Genomic DNA, 21,713 nt, shown 5'->3' with positions numbered 1-21,713 from the left:
CAGTCATGTCATCCTCTGTCATCCCCTTCTCCTCCTGCCCCCAATCCCTCCCAGCATCAGGGTCTTTTCCAATGAGTCAGCTCTTTGCATGAGGTGGCCAAAGTATTGGAGTTTCAGCTTCAGCATCAGTCCTTCCAAATGTTAGGTAGTTAGAATAGGGAAAAGGAGTCCAAAATGGCGGTCGCTAAAAGACCTGGAAGGGAAAAGTCCGAGAAAATAGAGCAAAGGAAGGTCCGAGGACCGGAGTGAGAACCTCAGGTAAAACAACACTCCTGGCTGGCCCAATTTACCTAAGACAGGCCCAGGGACAGAGAAACATATAAAAAGAGGAGCCAAAGGCCTTTTCGAAGGCTCTCTCTCTCTCCCGAGCGATGGGGCAATCTTCTCTTCGCTTCTTTGGATCGACGTGCCCTCATGCCTCGAAGATGGATTTTCCTGTTATTATCTAAATAAATAGAGCTGTAACACTGAGCTGTAACACTGATTTATTTAAGAGGTATAACACGGTCTGTCCTCCAAGAGCTGTGACCCGCCGAGGGGGCTTCAGTGTCCGTCACTCCAAGTTTTTGTTGTGACGAGACAAAGAACCGAGGAGCATACACCTGCTTGACACAATGAACACCCAGGACTGATCTCCTTTAGGATGGACTGGTTGGATCTCATTTCTGTCCAAGGGACTCTCGAGTCTCTCCAACACCACAGTTGAAAAGCATCAATTTTTCGGCACTCAGCTTTCTTCACAGTCCAACTCTCACATCCATACATGACCACTGGAAAAACCATAGCCTTGACTAGACGGACCTTTGTTGGCAAAGTAATGTCTCTGCTTTTTAATGTGCTATCTAGGTTGGTCATAACTTTCCTTCCAGGGAGTAAGCGTCTTTTAATTTCATGGCTGCAGTCACCATCTGCAGTGATTTTGGAGCCTAAAAAAATAAACTCTGACACTATTTCCCCATCTATTTGCCATGAAGTGATGGGACCAGATACCATGATCTTAGTTTTCTGAATGTTGAGCTTTAAGCCAACTTTTTCACTCTTGTCTTTCACTTTCGACAAGAGGGCTTTTTAGTTCTTCATTGTCTGCCATAAGGGTGGTGTCATCTGCATATCTGAGGTTTTTGATATTTCTCCCAGCAATCTTGATTCCAGTTTGTGCTTCTTCCAGCCCAGCGTTTCTCACGATGTACTCTGCATATAAGTTAATAAGCAGGGTGACAATATACAGCTTTGACGTATTCCTTTTCCTCTTTGGAACCAGTCTGTTGTTCCATGTCCAGTTCTAACTGTTGCTTCCTGACCTGCATACAGGTTTCTCAAGAGGCAAGTCAGGTGGTCTGGTATTCCCATCTATTTCAGAATTTTCCACAGTTTATTGTGATTCACACAGTGAAAGGCTTTGGCCTAGTCAATAAAGCAGAAATAGATGTTTTTCTGGAACTCTCTTGCTTTTTTGATGATCCAACGGATGTTGGCAGTTTGATCTCTGGCTCCTCTGCCTTTTCTAAAACCAGCTTGAACATCTGGAAGTTCATGTATTGCTGAAGCCTGGCTTGGAGTACTTTGAGCATTACTTGACTAGCCTGTGAAATGAGTGCAATTGTGCAGTAGTTTCAGCATTCTTTAGCATTGCCTTTCTTTGGGATTGGAATGAAAACTGACCTTTTCCAGTCCTGTGGCCACTGCTGAGTTTTCCAAATGTGCTGACATATTGAGTGCAGCACTTTCACAGCATCATCTTTCAGGATTTGAAATAGCTCAACTGGAATTCCATCACCTCCACTAGCTTTGTTTGTAGTGATGCTTTCTAAGACCCACTTGACTTCACATTCCAGGATGTCTGGCTCTCAGTGAGTGATCACACCATTGCAATTATCTGGGTTGTGAAGATCTTTTTTGTACAGTTCTTCTGTGTATTCTTGCCGTCTCTTAATATTTTCTGCTTCTGTTAAATCCATACCATTTCTGTCCCTTATTGAACCCATCTTTGCATGAAATGTTCCCTTGGTGTATCTAATTTTCTTGAAGAGATCTCTAGTCTTTCCCGTTCTGTTGTTTTCCTCTATTTCTTTGCATTGATCACTGAGGAAGGCTTTCTTATCTCTCCTTGCTATTCTTTGGCACTCTGCATTCAAATGGAAATATCTTTCCTTTTCTTTGCTTTTCGCTTCTCTTCTTTTCACAGCTATTTGTAAGGCCTCCTCAGACAACCATTTTGCTTTTTTGCATTTCTTTTCCCTGGGGATGGTCTTGATCCCTGTCTCCTGTACAATGTCACGTCCATAGTTCATCAGGCCCTCTGTCTATCAGATCTAGTCCCTTAAATCTATTTCTCACTTCTACTGTATAGTCATAAGGGATTTGATTTAGGTCATACCTGAATGGTCTAGTGGTCTTCCCTAGTTTCTTCAGTTTAAGGCTGATTTTGGCAATAAGGAGTTCATGATCTGAGCCACAGTCAGCTCCCAGTCTTGTTTTTGCTGACTGCAAAGAATATAATCCATCTGATTTTGGTGTTGACCATCTGGTGATGTCCATGTGTAGAGTCTTCTCTTGTGTTGTTGGAAGAGGGTGTTTGCTATGACCAGTGTGTTCTCTTGGCAGAACTCTATTAGCCTTTGCCTTGCTTCATTCTGTACTCCAAGGCCAAATTTGCCTGTTATTTTCTGGTGTTTCTTGACTTCCTACTTTTGCATCCCAGTCCCCTATAATGAAAAGGACATCGTTTTTGGGTGTTAGTTCTAAAAGGTCTTGTAGGTCTTCATAGAACCATTCAACTTCAGCTTCTTCAGCATTACTGGTTGGGGCATAGGCTTGGATTACCGTGATACTGAATGGTTTGCCTTGGAAACAAACAGATCATTCTTTGATTTTTGAGACTGCATCCAAGTACTGCATTTTGGACTCTCTTGTTGACCATGATGGCTCCTCCATTTCTTCTAAGTGATTCCTGCCCACAGTAGTAGATATAATGGTCATCTGAGTTAAAATTCACCCATTCCAGTCCATTTTAGTTTGCTGATTCCTAGAATGTTGACATTTACTCTTGCCATCTCCTGTTTGACCACTTTGAATTTGCCTTGATTCATGGACCTAACATTCCAGGTTCCTATGCAATATTGCTCTTTACAGCATCGGACCTTGCTTCTATCACAAGTCACATCCACAACTGGGTGTTGTTTTTGCTTTGGCTCCATCCATTCATTCTTTCTGGAGTTATTTCTCTGCTGATCTCCAGTAGCATAGCTTTAATATGGGGAGATCATTTTGTAAGAATTGTCTAGAAATCTTTTTGAGAAAGATTAGTGAGGGAAAAAGTTGTTTCATCAAATTTAATACTGTTTCTGTAGTCAAATCAGTATGATAATGAAACAAGATTAGACAAGTAGAATCTCAAGCTGTACCATCTAGTGTTGTAGCCACATGTGACTGTTGAGCACTTGAAATGTCACTCACCAGAATTGAGGTATGCTCCAAGTGTAAACACATACGCTGTGTTTCAAAGATGAGTACAAGAAAGCATGTAAAGTATCTCACTAAGTTTTACAAATATTTAATGTATGTTGAAATTATATCATTCGGTATATGTCTTGTTAAATAAAATATATTATTAATTTTATTGGTTTGCTTCTACAGTCTTTAATGTGGCTACTAGTAAATTTAAAATTAACCTTTGTGGATCACATTTCTGTTGGATAGTGCTGGTCAAGAGTTGATGGTAATGATGATGTTAATGATCACGATAGCAGCTAATATTTTTCAATGCATTGTTCCATTGCCTCCACTTATAGTAACTAAGTTAAGCCTTAGAAAAAAGTATGAGATAGGTACGACTATTATTTTCCATTTACCAATGAGTAAAAGAAACCGAGGTAGATACTTAGTCATTACTAAGAAAACTGCCTGCTTGAAGAGGTTGTTTGTACATCTGTGTTTATTACTCACAATAGCCAAAAGGTGGAAGCAACTAAAGAGTCCAACAGTGGATGGCTGGCTGAACAAAGTGTGGTGTGTATGTAGATGGTGGAATATTATTCAGCCTTAAAAAGGAAGGGAATTCTGACACATACTATAATATGATTGAACCTTGAGGACATTATGTAAGTGAAATGTCAGTCACAAAATGACGAATACTACATGATTCTACTTATGAAAGGTGCCTAAAAGAATCCAATTCTTAGAGATAGAAAGCAGAATGATGGTTCCCAGGAGCTGGGGAAGAAGGAGGATTGGGGAACTGTTTAGTGTGTATAGAGTTTAAGGGGTTTTTGTTTTGTTTTGTTTTTTCATCACTCCTCACGGCATGCGGGATCTTAGTTCCCTGACCGGGGATCAAACCTGTGACCCTAGAGGTGGAGGTGTGGAGTCTTAACCAGTGGACCACCAGGGAAGTCCCTAGAGTTTCAGTTTTGCAAAATAAAAGTAATTCTGTGGATTGGTTGCACAACAGTGTGAGTGTACTTAATACTACTGAAATGTACACTTAAAAATGGTTAACATGGAAAAAAAAAAAGGTTAACATGGCAAATACAATGTTTTGTATCTTAACCATAATTTAAGCAACTTTTTTTTAACTCCCTGAATTTTCAGGTAATATTTTATCAATAGTTTCAGTCTTTTAGAATGAGCTTCCCTTTAGTTTTATATGAAATCTTTCATTTACCATTTGATTTCGTTTTGGTCTGTGGCCCTAGCTGTAAAGGCACTAGGATATAGTTATCTTAGAGTCTGTTTTTTTTTTTTTTCCCAGTAATTAGTTGAAATTTCCCAGTTTCAGAGCAGCAAGAATAAAGGAATTGTGCTTTTAAAATTAATGTTAAAGTTAGATCATATTGCTGTAATTTGTCTTTTTAAATGAGGGTAAGTATAGAAAACCTTTTGTAACCAGTTACTATGCTACAGCGCAAGTATGAATTACTGGAGTATAGGTGATCTTTCATACTTACTTGATACAAAGAAAATAGAGAATGTTTAATTTTACCTTTGCTCAAGAGTTTCTGGTGACATCAAAATACTCTTTTTAGTATAACTAGGATAAAACTACTAAAGAGAAAAGAAGACATTATTAAAAAAGTCTATGAAGCATTTCTTCTAAACTTCAGTGGTGTAATTATCACAGATACAAAATACATACTAGTTCTCATTTAAAAGTATTTGCCATTTGAGGCTTTAGAACTAAGAGTGTAGTGTTAAAGATACTTTCTCAGTTTTTTTCAGTTATTAAATGGTGTAGAGTGAATGATTACTAAAATGGAAAACAATTCTTAATAAAATTACATACAGATTTCAAAAATGAGCATCTTCATTTTTGTCATAAACATGGAATGTTGTTTTAAACACTTCTCATTCTATGTTCACCTTATAACTTTAGAGACTGATATTCTCAAATTATTCTTTTGTGGGGGGAAAAAAACCCTTCTGTTTGTTTTTTATAAATAGGATGCAGGACAAAAAAGATTTGGAGCAGTTTCCTGTAATGTTTGTGGCATGCTTTACACAGCTTCAAATCCAGAGGATGAAACACAGCATCTGCTCTTCCACAATCAATTTATAAGTGCTGTAAAATACGTGGTAAGTAGAATTCATGACTTCTAAAATGCAGAATCAGATCATTAGAGATGAATTGTCAGATTCAAGTCATTGAAAAAAATTTGTCTTTAGAAAATAGCACCATATACAAAGCCCCTGTAGTATATATACAGGCTTATTTTAAAACAAAACCAAACATAAAACCCAGCAAATTTGTTCTGGCTGGTGTATGTTGTGGGATTTTTAAATTTAACTTAATTTCCAAATTATTATATTTTTAACCTCTTCTAACAAGTGATGCTCTTCAACTTGAGTATTTTTTAAAATTTCCTTTGATTTTAATTGTTAACTATTGATAAGTCTGTTTAGTATTCAGAATAGCTTGACACAGCTTTTTTGGTGGAATTGATAGTGGTATTTATTACACCAAATAGATTGTGTGGGGATTTCCTTTACCTTCTCTTTGCTAACATAAGAGTTTTTCTTATTAAAGAACAATTCCTGATGGTTAAAACCTCAGACTTTGTAGTATACTTAAAAAAAAAAAATCCCACAAAGTAAATATATTTTAGTATATATATTTTAATGTATGTGCAGTTGAGGCATAATGGGTATTATTTAATATTTGGTTTTGGAAGTAGCAAAATTTTAAATAATTTTGAACCATTTCAGATATCTTGTGAAAATAGTAATTTAATGTAATTGCTGTTTACCCGTATCTGAAATGGAATTTATTTTATACATGTTACCTTCAGTACTGTACACTCACATTAATAAGACCTCCAGGATATCTGAACTGAGATCACCAATTCATTTCATATAGGCACTAGATTTTAAAGATTTTTATTGGCTTCAGTTAAATTTGTATCCTTATCTTTGGTTGAAGAATTCATATTTGTGGTTTTATTTATTCAATTACTTCTTCCCAAGATAGGTGGGGTTTTCCTTTTTTGGTTTCCTGCTGTGTTAATCCTTTATATTCCTTATTTCATCTGCTTTTCCCCACACACACCGTTCTCCCACTTAACTAAATAAAATATAAGGTATATGGATATAGAATATCTGTAGCTAGATATTTATTTGTCATTTGAAATTTGTCCTTTTCCAGTTTGACTCTGTTAATATCCTTACAACTTGAAAAGAAAAATAGGCCTATCAAGTAGCTAAATTATGGAATACTTCTGGGGCAGAAATATTTATTTTACATCCATCAATCTGGTAGAATTGTATTCTGCTCAAGTTACATTATTTGATTCTTGCAGCCAGTTTCCAAAAATTATAAAGAAATTTGGTTTAAAAGACTTAATTCTTTATTTTAAGAGAAGTTCTTAATTTCTGAGACCAACTGTAAGGAAATCAACCAGGAGATAATGTACTCTGCTCTTCCACAACACCAAAGGAAATTAGTTTATGGAACAAGGTGGAGGCATCACTTCTTAACAAATCCTGGCTCTTGCAAGTCCGTAAAGCAGCAGAACAACTTAAGGAAGACTAATTCCTGCCCCCCTCTCCCCCCACCCCCCGCCCCCTTCTTGATGGGACAGAGCTACAGGTTATTTTATTTACTTTTGAAATAAACTCAAGAGAAGGAATTGAGTTTAGCAGTTGGCCATCCTTTGCTAACATCAAAGTTAGCGTTCTTACTTTTTGTTTTTTCAAACATAGATATACATAGATGGTAAGGTAGAAACTCCTCCAAAACTTTGTAGCATTCTTTTCTAGTGTATGGAGAGGATAAAAAAGCACACCCATATTAAAGATGTTCTGCTGTGATCACAGCACTGGATTCTGGGTTATCACTTACATGAATCTTTCATTGGGCACCCAGTGTTGTGCTTTTGCATTAAGTACTCGTAAGGGTTTGATGAAACATCTAAATTTTTTAAATGCCAGTTTATCTGTCGTGTCTGTTTCTTGGAGAGAAGCACATAGCACTAAGAAGTCATTTTGTGCTGTGGCTTTTGTTTATATTTTTAATTTTAAATGGGCAGTGTTCAGGGATTGGGAATAAAGTTCTGTACTGCTTAATATAGAATTAATTCTGTACTGCTTAAAATAGAATAAATTAGAATAAGTTTTACTTCTTTTATTTTAATCAAACACTGCTGACAATATAAGCAGTTTTTCTTTTTTTTTTTTCTTTTTTAATTTAAATTATTTATTTATTTTACTTTACAACGTTGTATTGGTTTTGCCATACATTGGCCTGAATCCGCCATGGGTGTACATGTGTTCCCCATCCCGAAACCCCTCCTAACTCCCTCCCCATCCCATCCCTCTGGGTCATCCCAGAGCAGTTTTTCTTTACAGTAGAAATTTTTTCTTATAATTATTTCATCATGATAATCTATGACAGGTAAAAATGTCTGAAGTCTTCTTTTCAAAAGATTAAAATAATACATAAGTTATGTAGTCATAGTAGAAATTGATGCCACAGAACCTACTTTTGGTTTACTAAAATACTTTATCCTTTATGTATTCTCTTTGACTTGGGGTAGGGGAGAGGAATGACAGTGCTCTCTTTGTGTATTCCTTCATTGTACTCCATCTGCCTCATTGACCCCATTTGAGTAAATGTATTTTACGTGGCCTACTCGAAACTACTTAGGAAGGAGCCTCTTAAAGCTTCCTAGGGATTCTGGATTCTGGTTTAGACCTAGCTTCCCTTCAGTTTCCCTTCATGAAGTGTTTTCCTAAAAGTGTGAGGAGAAAACAGGAAAAACTCCCCCAAGAGCATTCAGCCTTGTTGCCAAGCAAGGAACTATCCAGAATTCAGCTAATAGCGTTTGGGTTCTTTGCAGAAAAACTCCTGACTTAATCCTTCTTTACCTCTGTCTTTCCCTTACCCTCCTTTGAATTGATTATCTGACTGAATGTGTTGTGGAGGACCTTACATTCAGGGTACTGGATATGCCCTTGGCCTGCAAATTTAGGAACAAAGCCTGAAAGAAGCGAAAAGTTAACAATAAAAGATTTAAACAGCTATTGAAGCAATAAGTCAATATTAACTATTTAAATTATAAATTAACTTTTCAGTTTACAAATGATAATTACTTTGGTAGAGCTGTGATCAGAAGATGGGTTGTTTTTCCTGTCTTGGTGCCCAGAGATGCTTTGAAGAAAGGTTGGACCAATCCATAGTTGGCTGTATAGCTGCACTATCCAGTTTGGTGACACCAAACCTCCAAACATGAGAAATGCAGGTCCTCATTCACACTAGCCGGTGCTCTCTTGTCACATGTTACTAGGTGCTCTGTGTCACTGTGGAGGTAGAATATTTGAATTGTCATAAGGAGTTCAGTTAGTGCTGCTACATGTAGATTTATCAAAACAAATAGCTTTAGTGGAAGGGTAAGGGTTCTAGCCTCTGTTCAGTTCAAATACTGCAGAGAATGAGAGAAGTACCCTGGAGGAGATCCTGCCATCATAGCACACCTACAAAATGAAAAGTCTTTAAAGCATCTTTAGAATTGAATCTGATTTTTCTAAAGTAAAACTTAAATTCTTGTGTATATTCTTTTATTCCTGACTTACTCAATGAGTGGAAAAAACCACTATGTCACAGAACTTTTGTTTTTCTGAATACCTTCTTTTAAACTGTGAATGATTAACTTAAACAGGTTGGCTTGCTTTTAGTGGTTAAGTCAATTCAAAATGGGAAACCATGAATCTTGAAATACTCTAATGATAATAAATATAGCTAACAGATATGAAGGTTAGCTTTAGAAAGTGTTGTGCTTAATTATGCTTTAATAGACCAATTATATCATTCATGTCTTGTTAGCTGAACATAAGTGAAAGTCACTCAGTCGTCTTTGTGACCCCATTGACTAGAGTCACTTGGAATTCTTCAGGCCAGAATACTGTAGTGGGTAGCCTTTCCCTTCTCCAGGGGATCTTCCCAACCCAGGGATCGAACCCACGTCTCCCACATTGTAGGCGGATTCTTTACCACAAATTAACATATATAAGATTTAATTATTTTAACTTCAGCAGTTATTTGTGTGTACAATTAAATTTAGTTCAGAAATAAATTGATCTCAGTCGCTTTGAAACTAAAGTTGTCTCAGATAATCAGCTTCAGTGCTTGTGATACTGTGATTTATGAGGAAGATATTTATTTAGTTCCTGACTCACAGCTCCCAAAACCTTTGAAATTTCCTAAGAGATGGGATACAATGTGTTTTGTTATGTTAATGAGATGACTTTTGGAACTAGCTAAGGTTGGGAGCCAACTACTGAGGGTTGGAACTTTCAGTTCTCACACAGTGATCCTAAGAGGGAATAGGCACTGGAAATTGAATTCTGTTACCAGTTGTCAATGATTTAATCAGTCCCACCTCTAGTGAAACCTTCAAAAAGCCAGGACAGGGTTCAGAGAGCTTTTGGGTTGGTGAGCACATAGAGATTTGGAAAGGTGGTATGCCTGGAGAGAGCATGGAAACACGTCTTTAACAGTATTGTTGTTAATACAAAATTATTTTTGCAAAGTAACCAAATGTGAAATTAAAACCTTCTGCTTGGGGGTAGTTAAGGTATATTAATACTTTTATTATACCATATTATTAAAGTAGAAAAAACCAGGAAATACAGATAAGCTGAAAGGAAAAAATTAAATCACATAAATAACCTCAATTTATAATTTGGTATACAGTCTTACTGACTTTTAAAATATTCATAAGTACATGTTTGCTTTTAAAAATCATTTCAACAGAAATATTTTTACGTATTTCAAGAGTTTGTAATTTGTTTCTCTTATGCAGTTTTTCTGCAGTTTTTTATGCTATGTGCCATGGGTACTGTCAAAAAGAGCATGTGACTGAATTTTGAATGAGCTAATTTTAATTTACTTTTGTTTCTAAAGATTTAACATTTTTTAAAATTGGTATTTAGAGTATGTTTATTTAAACAAATAACAGCTGTTAGTCTTGCTGTTGAACTAAAATGTCTGTTTTTCAAATTGCTTTAGTAATTTAAATAAAATTTTAATTGAAATAAAACTTGTAAAGAGAAGTACACAAATAATGAACAAGTGCACAGCTTAATGGTGTGTTTTTGCAAAATGAACACCCACATGACAAACACCACTAGTATCTCAGAAGCCCCTTTGGGCCCCCACTGCAGTCAATGCTTGTCTCACCCTCAGGTCTAATCACTGCCAACTGGATTCATTTTACATTCATTTTTCACTTCTGAGTAAATGGTATTTGCGTAAGCCTTGGACCTTTGGTACAGTTTTGACAATTGGGTGATTTGAATTTTCCAAAATAGAGTTCAATCCCCATTCCCCCCACTACCACCAAATAGCGAATCCCCATATATTTTTCACTCAGCTTCAGCATAGCAATAAACAAAATTTTAAGTGTATAATCACACCTTTAAATTTTAATTCCTTAATACCAATATCCTTAATATTAATATCAGCTATTCCCTCAATATTAATATCCTTAATATCAGCTATTCCCTCAGGGGTCAGAATCTCCCCAAATATCTCATAATTTTCTATACTGTTTGAATTAAGGTCCATATATTGCACTGGTTGGTATGTCTCTTAAATCTCTTTTAATCTAAAGATTCTCCCTCTAGGTTTTTTTCCCTTGCCATATTTGTTGATAGTCCTTTTGAAAAGCTAGTTATTGATTTTATTTCTCCGAGTATTCTTTCATGAATATTTCCATTCAACCTTTAATGGAAGTGATTAGTAGGAACTTTTACAGTTGGATATCATTTTAACACACAAATCTTAAATGTTTGATTGATGAATTTTGACAATTGTATACACATCAATATATCTACCACCCAGTGTATTTTGTTTTCAATTGTAATCTTGTTCAAATAGAAAAAGAGGAAAACCCCTTCCATTCTTGAGACTCTATAAAGTCTAGAATAACTAGAACAGCAAGGGACAAAAAAAAAAATAGATCATTGATTGTTATTAGCAGTGTAAAGGTTTCTGCTTTTCAGCAACCAGATAGGTGAATTAAGAATGGGATTTGGAAAATACTACTTGCTAGCAGAGGGCTGTGTGTAACATCTTACAGCTAAAGGTGAAAGGTGTAAAGGCACTGCATTGAAATTTATATCTTTGGAGAAAGCTGTGGCTATTTGGTTATTCCTCTAAATCACATTTATCCTTCAGCAAACAGCCTCTGCCTCAGTTTCAAGCAGCAGACTTCATCTCATCTAAATTCTCTAAAGATAGGAGGATCATGTGGTTATTGACTCCAGGAAAGAGTTAACTGCAATTGAGGTGTATAAATGTCTTTAGTATCTTATTTGACAGTTTTTAGCCACATTGGGTCTTTCATCTTTGCCTTGTCCAAGGTTTGAACTTATTTTTACATGTAACTTTGGGGGCTTTATTAATTGTGTTTTCTTAAAGTAGTACACTGACTGTAGTTTGACACCACTAGGAAGGTAGAGTGGAAGTTACTAAGAGTTCCTGAGTAGCCCCTCTGTGAGAGGAATCATCTTAAAGCAGTTCTCTAAACTACTAAGTGAGGTGGGTGATGACAGCTATTTTATCCATAGACTAGGTCAGGAAACAGAATGGATTGCAGTGATTTGCCCAAGATTATATTGCTAATAACTACCAAGAAATGGGGTTTAAGCCCTGAACTTTTAATCCAAAACTCGAAGTTTTCTCTTAAATATGCTGTCTTCATGGGTATTAGAAACTTAAGCAGTAATAATTCTGCCCTTTGCAGTTCCTCCTGCTTATACACTTACATGAAAAAACTATCATGTTTAAAACATTTTAAAAAATTGTATCAAATCGAATTGTGAAACATTTTCTGCATGAACATGCAAGTGTCAACTTGTTTCAAGAGAAAATTTTGCCCAAAAAAGCCAATAAAGCAAAATAATTTATATAGTGCCAAATATATAAAGCAAAATAATTTATCTAGTGCCGATGGTGCAGTATAATGTTGGCCAGTATTGTTATTTTTAAAGACAACAGGAAAGTAACTTGTCAAATTATTTTTAGATAATTCAGCTCAGGAAACTATGACTTTGTTGTAAGTTGGAGTTAGTTCAATTCTAGCTCTTCATTGAAATTGTAGCTTAGTTTTTAAAATGAAAAGTTTCTATTTTCATTTTATGCAAAATAGGTTTATTTTAAAAGCTTTTCCCAAAATAACATTAATGTAAATTTGTTTTTTAAAGAGGATGATATCTCTTATGCCTTCTAAAAACATTTACCTATATTCAGGTCTGGATATGATTCAAATTTTGTTTCTGATTTGAAAAAAATGACTTCTGTGACTATTGTTTCTGCTCCTTTTTTCTCTTCAAATTTTGGGAACATATGACCATCCTAATTATGATCATCTGAATTTGCTTTACTTTTGGGAGCTCTATTTTTTAAACAAATCCTGGTTTTAAATACTTCAAATAATTGTTTATACCAAGTTTGTTACTAGACTTTTTGTCCACAACTAAGAAACCACCCTTTCCCAAAAGACCATTCTGGATCATTTAAGAAAATCAATCTCCTTTCAGACCTGCTGTAGTGTTTTTTAAAAATATAGTTGCCTTTTTCTTGGTTTCACTGAGCTTTAATACTCTGAAGCAAATCTCAGAAAGATGCTGGTTTTCTTTAAGATAAATACATTGCTTCTTGAAAAACCTTTTTATTTAAAGTTGGTTGGGTAAGACAAATGGAACAACCAGTTAAGCTCATTCCTTCTGTACTTATTTTTAACCTCAAAGCTCCTAGTTTTAACCTCTGGTTCAGTCCCATCTTACTAGATTTAAGTGGCTTTTGTTTTGTTTTTTTTTTCATGCAGGTTCTGCTCATTAATCACCACGAGTGTGGATCTGAAGAAGAGTTTATTACCTCTCTTTTTTTGAGTATGTTTAACTTCAGATACACACAACGTAGCCTCTCCTTCCCTATTAGATTCTTAGAAGGTAGTTATATTTTTATAGTATCCTTCTTGTGACTTTTGATAGTTGTGATCAATAAAAATAAAAACTATTCCTTACATATTGGGCTCCTGCATGCAAATCAGTTCATTTACAACCTCCTGGAGGTCTTTGGCATGCCAGACATAAAACCATGAGTGTTTGTTTGTGGAGGTAACCATGTTCCAGAGAGATTTAAGACTTTAATTCTCTTATCAAGAAACTGGGAGAGTTATCCTTTAGGTTCTGGGAGTCACTGACTTTAAGGGGCTTGCTTTTGCTGTGTGATTTTCAAAATTAATTTAAAATGGAAAATGATAAATTAGACATGCTTTTGTGGTCTTAGATCACTGAATGAATAGTAGAGAGAAATTAGCTTACATTGTACCTGTGTGTGCTTAACAAATAGCTGATTTATCATGTCTTTTTAAACATTAACAAGCATATATACTTTTCCATGTTTGTAATTTTTAGACACATTGATGTATTTTTCTTATTGTACATGAATATGATGTATGAAATATGGTAAATAAATTTCTTCTTTTTTTTTTATATGTATCTAGGGTTGGAAAAAAGAAAGAATTCTAGCTGAATATCCTGATGGCAGGATAATAATGGTTCTTCCTGAAGATCCAAAATATGCCCTGAAAAAGGTAAATTTCCAGTGAAATTTCACACAGAATGAATAATTTGCAGCTGATTTTAAGAGTATAATGTATTACTGGCAGCACATTTAAACACCCCATTCTGAGAACAAGAAATAAGCATTTAGTCACACCTGACTGAAAAATTAATGCTTTAACTTTGTAGTTTGTCATTTGTTGTTCATTTTCTAAGTTGTGTCTGACTCCTTGCAACCCTATGGACTGCAGCAAACTAGACTTCCTGGTATTTCAGTATCTCTTGGAGTTTGCTCAAACTCAGTCTCCATTGAGTGAGTGATGCCATTCAACCATTTCATCCTCTGTCCCTGTCTTCTCCTTCTCTCAATCCTTCCCAGTATCAGGGTCTTTTCCAGTGAGTTGACTCTTCATATTAGATGGCCAAAGTACTGGAGCTTCAGCATCCGTCCTTCCAATGAATATTCAGGGCTTATTTCCTTTAGGATTGACTGGTTTGATTTCCTTGCTGTCCAAGGGAATCTTCAAGATTCTTCACCACCACCACCACAGTTCGAAAGCATAAATTCTTTGGCGTTCTTTATGGCCCAATTCTCACACCCTCACATGACTACTGTCTAGCATATGTGAAATGAATTTTTAGTGGAGTGATTACTGTCTCATATTATCAGTAATTTGAGTGATGATATAGAAGGCATAGTAAATGCCACATAAGTGATTTCAAGAATCAAAATTAAAATACAAATCTGAATCATAATTTATAAAATTGAAACTAATAGATGTCATTTTATTCTGAGAGTAAATTTCTAATATCCTTGTTCTTAGTAAACTACAGTTCAGTATGTTACTGGTTAGTAACCCATAATAGGTTAAAAATTAAAATACAAAGAATTGTGAGTCATTTGCCTTTAGGAACTGAGTCAGGTGTTGCATCGTGGGATATTTTTCTAGGATTAAGAGGACTTGGGTTTTCATCCCTGAATAAGGAATGTGTTACATGGTATTCTGCAATTCGGAAGTGTGAATATTTAACCCCCTTAGGTGTCATTTGCATTTTAAAGTTAGTGTCACAGATGAATGTTTATTGGACTGAATATTTGCAGATTTTTTTTTTAAACTGGCAAAGGAACTGATGTTTGAGTGCCTGTAAAAATCTTGACTTTGAATACCTACAAAAGTTTGAGCTTATCGTATGTGACCTTGACTAGGAGGTAAAGTGGTAGAAGCAGTTTGATGCTATGTTAGCATTATGGGTTCAAATCCCAGAAAACCCAGCTCTTTGGTTCCCAGTGTCCCATATCTGACATGGGAAAGTTATTTAACCTCTGAATTTTATTTCTTCCATATGCAAAGTGAGAAACTATCAGCCTGTAAGAGGTGTGGATTTAAATTAGATAGTATTCATAAAGTGCTTTGCATAATATCTGACCCTATAAACTTTTGATAAGGAGTAAACATTAATGCCTTTTCTCTGCGCTCACTTCCAGTCCACTGATGAGAGTACTAATTAAGGCTTGCGAAGAACAATGTGGCCTGCCTGGCTAAGGTTCCAGTGAAGTTCTCTCCAGTGCTCCATTCCGTGATACTTACTTACACTGGGAAGCCTTAGTGTCCTTATTACCTATCAGAGGAGCTCTCACTCTTGTTCCCAGATTGCTGGGCTTGATATTACTCTCCATTCTTTCTTCCTTTTGTAGATTGGTCCACAGAACTTGAAAAACATTTAGTGATCAGGATAGTCATTCAGAAGCACTCTTCAGAGGATGTTCTGCTTGGAATAATAAGCTCAATTTATTGACCTGAAATAGCATATTTTTACATATATAAAATGCTTTTGTTTAAAAAATAATGATTTTTCTTTATTTGGCAGGTTGACGAGATTAGAGAGATGGTTGATAATGATTTAGGTTTCCAGCAGGCTCCACTCATGTGCTATTCCAGAACAAAAACACTTCTCTTTATTTCTAATGACAAAAAGGTAGTTGGTTGTCTAATTGCAGAACATATCCAGTGGGTAAGTGATTTTTAAAGAATGGTTGTATGTAGTTTGGTGTTTAAAGAGTTGCAGCAATAACATCATCCTGGTAAATTTTTCAGCATTCTGTGTAAGGAAGAGTATGAATGCAAAGACTCCTGTGCATAATTTTTTTACTACAGTGAAGTTGTCTTGCATGGGAATTCATTTAAGTCAGTAAATATAAGATAAAAATTCTACAAATCAAAAGTACTATTAAATTTTGTTTAGGAAGTTTCCTTGTTGGCTACTAATGAAATGTCTGTCTCAGTCTCCTTCAGCACTGAAGTAAATCAGGGGTAGCCAGATTATAGTCCAGAAGGCAAATTCTAGCCTGTTTTTTACAACATTTATTGTAACATTGCTATATCCATTTGCTTAAATGTTGCAAGAGGCCAGTTATGCTACACAGCCTGAAATACTTATTTCCTGGCCCTTCATGAAAAATTGCCCACCCCTGCATCAGGTCACCACTTCTTTGGGTGAACTCTAACGAGGACTTGGCTTGTATTTAAGAGCCAAATGTAAACAAATAATAGAATTATAGTAGAAGTGGTATGTTCATATTGTAAGATGGTCCCAAGTTAGACCAATTTAAGAAAACAGAAGATTTTGAACTTCCTAATCATGCTCACCTTGAGGTAGACCTCCTGTGAATTCTGTCTTCTTTTCAGCTGAGTTCTTGCTCATGAATTCAGTGTGCATTGGATTTGACTTTTTGTTTAGTTGATGTCTTTTAGTGTATTAATAGTTGCCTGCAAGTATATATGCATCATCATAAAATTTCCTAATAAGGTGCAAAGTTGAAACAAATATGTGTGATTAATGTCTGTATGTTAAGCTACATAAAAAATTCAATCTGAAAAAAAGTTCAACCTGAAATTGTGTAAGTTTATGAATTTTACTATTTGTAATCACAAATTTGATTTAAATAAATAGCTGACAAGGTAGTTTGGAGATATAAATTTGATATAAAAGGACTAACTCATAGAGCTTGCCATCCTGTAACTGAGTTAATTTTGCATAGTGCACATCTTGTGGCTTCATTTTTTCATTGCCCCAAATTTATTCTTTATCATTTATCCACTTTTATAGGTCTCTGAGTCTTAATTGTCCCACATCTAAGAGATATCAGCAATGTTGTGCTTGATATTTTTACCAGTATGTCAAAGTGCTTTCTGTGTGTATCGAATAACTGTGTTATGTGTTTGAGGATTGTCCTTAGCAACTCATCCCCCTTAATTCCAATCCAGCTAGCATGATTTATGACTCCTGAGGAGGGTTAATAGTAAGGTACCCACTTGAAGGAAGTATCACTTTTTATGTGGGACATAACTTCAGACAGAATTGATCATTGAAACAAATGTAGTTAATTAGATGAGGGGAAAAAGATACTTGAAGTCAGATTTTCACAGAGTGAAAAGGATATTTGCAAATTTTATATAGAGTATTCTTAAATTTGTTTGGCAAATGACTAAGCATTCAGAAAAAAATTGCAGACATCTATCTTGTTTTTTGACTGTTTCTTGCAGTGTTTTTTTTTTGTTTGTTTGATTGTTTATAGTGAATGTTCTTTGGTAAACTCGTGTGTTGTGGGGTTTTTTGGCTCTGCCGAGTGGCTTCTGGGATCTCAGTTCTCTGACCAGGGATTGAATCTGGGCCATGGGAGTGAAAGCACTGAGCCCTAACCACTAGACTACCAGGGACCTCTGCACCCTTGTGTTTTTTTAAATTTCTACCTATTCCAAAAATGACTTGTTGCAGTGTTTAGATTAGAACATAGCCATGCGATACTTGCTTGTTTATTCTTTGTTAACTCTCAGTTGTGTTGTCTAATTGTTTTAACTTTTGTACCTCATTCTGTCGAAAGGCTGGTGGTGTCCCTTTTTTGGCCACTAGACTGGCAGAAGAGATGTATGTTTTTCAAAGTACTTTTTTTTTTTTTTTTTAAGAGATAGGAGTGTAGGGAAAGGATTTTCCTAAACTTTTGATTCCTCTGCCATCCTGAGTCCCAGTTCTGCACAGCTGTGAACCCTATAATGAAACCCTATCACAGAAACAGCTGTGACTGCTGAGTTCTCCACATATATTTTCGCTGGTCCTAGAACATGGGAGGAGAAGGCAGTGGCACCCCACTCCAGTACTCTTGCCTGGAAAATCCCATGGACGGAGGAGCCTGGTAGGCTGCAGTCCATCGGGTCGCTACAAGTTGGACATGACAGAGCGACTTCACTTTCACTTTTCACTTTCACACATTGGAGAAGGAAATGGCAACCCACTCCAGTGTTCTTGCCTGGAGAATCCCAGGGACGGGGGGAGCCTGTGGGCTGCCGTCTATGGGGACACACAGAGTTGGACACGACTGAAGCGACTTAGCAGCAGTAGCAGCAGAACATGAGAGGTGGAGAAAATTAACATTCACTTCCTATTATGTGCCAGCCGTGGTGGCCAGGTGCTTTGTATTTCCTTATTTAATCTCTCAGCAAGTCTCTGAAAGAGATGGCAGAGAGTTCAGTTTATAGATAAGGAACCCAAAGCTAAATTAAGTAACTTCATCTCATGGTCACATAACTAATAAGTGAGTTAGAACAGAATGTAGATCCAGGTCTGTTTATTTCCAAAAATGAGAGCAAAAGCCTAAGTGGTTCCTACAGTTTGTTAAGAAGCCAGATGGACGTAGTGATGACCTCATGAAAGGTCAGCATGAGACAATAGCTTAATAGTCGTCTCACTTTATAAACACTCTGTCCCCGCCTGCCCCCCAAGAATGTCTCTATGTGTATAACGGACTCACTTTGCTGTATAGTAGAGCGTAGCACAACATTGTAAATCAGCTATACTTCAATTTAAAAAAGTCACCTATGTATTTCCCCTTAATTTTACTGCCTATAGGGCTACAGAGTCATAGAAGAAAAACTTCCAGTTATCAGGTCGGAAGAAGAAAAGGTCAGATTTGAACGGCAAAAAGCCTGGTGCTGCTCAACATTGCCAGAGCCTGCAATCTGTGGGATCAGCCGCATATGGGTGTTCAGCATGATGCGTCGGAAGAAAATCGCTTCTCGCATGATTGAATGCCTAAGGTAACTTGGATGTAATCCTTCAAGTCATTATCAGTAGTTTAGCATTTAAGCAGAGTTTTATATAAAGATTGACGTTTAGTTCATTGTAAATGTATAACCTTTATTTATATTAATTTAAAATTTGCATAAGATTGTTAGTATGTAAAAAGTATGGGAAAGTTCTTGGGAGTTTAGCTTTTAGGAAAAATTTGTCTTAATTTAAGAATAGTATTTGTAAATAATCTAAGTCTCTCAGTAGTTTTTCTTGATTTTATTCCTCTTTTTTCTTTTTTTTTTAAAGTATGAAATTATGATAACACATTTATAGGTTTGGAAAATACAAAACAAGGTTACATATATATTGCTTGATTTTTAATCAAAGGGATAGAGAAGATTCTGAAAATTACGTTTGTTTTTTTGTCTCGCATTTGCATATGAATTTTAGGACCAGTTTGTTAATTTTTGCAGAAAAACTCAACTATAGATCAATTTGAGGAATAATGCCATTTTAGCAATATTAAGTCATCTGACTCATAATCATGGGATGTCTTTCTGTTTACTAAGGTCTCCTTTAATTTCTTTCAACAATGCTCTATAGTTCTCATTTTTTAGGTCTTGCATGTCTTTGTTAGATTTAATCCTAAGTATTTACTTAGGTTACTGAGTATTTGCTATGTATTTCAGTATTGTTTTCTAAATTTTATTTTGAATTGGTCATAGAAGTAAAATTAATTTTTTAATATTTTATAATTTGCAAACTTGCTGAACTCGTTTTTTTTTTGAACTCATGTTTTATTAGGCCTATTATTTTGTGAATTCCTTAGAATTTTTGTATATAAAAGATCGTGTCATCTGTGAAAAGATAATTTTAACTTCTTCCTTTCCAACTTGGTTGCTTTTCATTTCTTTTGCTTGTCTAATTGTCCTTGATAATAGAAGAGGTATGAGCAGATGTGGCCTTACCCTGTTCCTGATCTCTGAGGAAGTTTTCAGTCTTTTTTTTTTTTTTTTAAACTATTAACTTTGATGTCTTTTGATGCTCTTTATCAGGGTTGAGGAAGTTCCTTCTATTCAGAGTATTTTTATCATGAAAAGGTGTTGGGTAAATGTTTTTATAACCATTGTTGCTTTTACAAAACAGTTATTTTTCAGTTTCTAGAATATACAACATTATTTGACAGGTTTTTCCACTTTTAATGATTAAAAATAAATTAATTTTCTTTTTTTACCTTCCACACCCCCCCCCTTTTTTTTTTAAACAGGAGTAACTTTATATATGGCTCATACTTGAGTAAAGAGGAAATTGCTTTCTCAGACCCTACTCCTGATGGAAAACTGTTTGCAACACAGTACTGTGGCACTGGTCAGTTTCTGGTATATAATTTTATTAATGGACAAAATAGTACCTAAAATAAACTCATGCCTATAGTATCAGAAGACATCTACTGATGAGAATGGATTGGTTGTTGACTTAAACCAGGAACTAGGGCCATTTTTATTACAATGAACTCAGGACTGGCAACAACCATAAGGTTGTTCCATTTTCATAAAATTGGGGGAAAAAATGAAGTAATTGCTTATTGTTGTTTTGTTTTTTTAAAGAAGATATTTTATTATCTTTTACAGAAATTTATGATTGATGTATTTTATCTATAGTTATTTAGACATGTTTACATGCAGCAGATAATTGTTCATAGTGGACTGAAAACTAATGCAAGGACTATGGTCTCAGTGATAAGTATATTTTGAAGTTCTTAATTGTGGCAATATACCAGTGTAGCTTGGTACTGTATTTTTTTTATACTGATCTGCTGATACCAGTTATAGTTTTAAAGATTGTATTATCAGAGTGGAAACCAGTGTTTTTACATTATTATTCAAGAAGGGTGTGATGTTATGTGTTTAGGAATCAAAACTAATTCTTAAAGGGTCTGATACCTACTTTAAAGGAATCATCACAAAAAAAGCAAAGCTCCATTAGCAAGAGAGAATTTGAAATACTGAGTTTTTTCTTCTATTTCTCTTTTTCTGCTTCTTGCTGCCAATCAAGAAGCGGAAGGTGGAAAAGAATTAAAGCTTTCCTTCTTGGAGAACTGTGAATGACTCGAGTTAGAATGGTGCCCTTAATTTTTTCATTCTGGTTTCACTTTTTAAAATAAACGTCAACTTGGCACACTTTGGCTATTAACAATCCCAAAGAGGTTTATAAAAACCTGTGGAATAGTTGCAAGCTAAATATGTATGACTTGGTATCTGCTTTGTTACTCCTCAGAAATACTACACTGGGTATATGCCCTCATATTGGACTTCATTTTGATACTTGTCTATCCTTCATAGTGCCCTCTACTTTTAAAGGGTTTATATGTTGAAAAACTGCTGTGGCCTTTTATGACTTGTATATAATGTAGAATAAAATAATAAAATACTTGATAGCTTTTTCTAAGTGATAAATGTGATAATGGTATGTTGTTATTGTGCTTTTTCAGGAAGTCTGTTAGGTTTGATACCTTGAAATAAGATTAAAACAGTGGCTTTTGAAAAGGTAGTTTTCACCAGTTTGCTGCAGAATCTGTATGTCAGTAA

General features: G+C 35.4%; 1 protein-coding gene across 3 annotated transcripts in view; it reads left to right on the top strand.

Moving 5' to 3' along the window:
- ESCO1 (establishment of sister chromatid cohesion N-acetyltransferase 1) overlaps positions 1–21,581 on the top strand; it is a 30,722-nt gene extending 9,141 nt beyond the window's left edge. Inside the window, exons 6-10 of one of the 3 annotated variants that reach the window (XM_020881749.2) lie at positions 5,440–5,571; positions 14,001–14,090; positions 15,928–16,071; positions 18,964–19,151; positions 20,393–21,581. In XM_020881749.2, the coding sequence (XP_020737408.2) occupies positions 5,440–5,571; positions 14,001–14,090; positions 15,928–16,071; positions 18,964–19,151; positions 20,393–20,540 (702 nt within the window). In that variant the 3' untranslated portion in view covers positions 20,541–21,581. Of the gene's footprint in view, positions 1–5,439; positions 5,572–13,319; positions 13,444–14,000; positions 14,091–15,927; positions 16,072–18,963; positions 19,152–20,392 lie in introns of those variants that run through there. The other 2 variants (XM_070452727.1, XM_070452728.1) reach the window with 2 other exon arrangements.
- Positions 21,582–21,713: the final 132 nt, after the last annotated feature.

This window comes from Odocoileus virginianus, chromosome 22 (assembly GCF_023699985.2).
Source record: "Odocoileus virginianus isolate 20LAN1187 ecotype Illinois chromosome 22, Ovbor_1.2, whole genome shotgun sequence".
NCBI classification, from domain to species: domain Eukaryota; kingdom Metazoa; phylum Chordata; class Mammalia; order Artiodactyla; family Cervidae; genus Odocoileus; species Odocoileus virginianus.
Note: the sequence above shows the minus strand (reverse complement) of the source record. Positions and strands in the feature narration are given on the sequence as shown.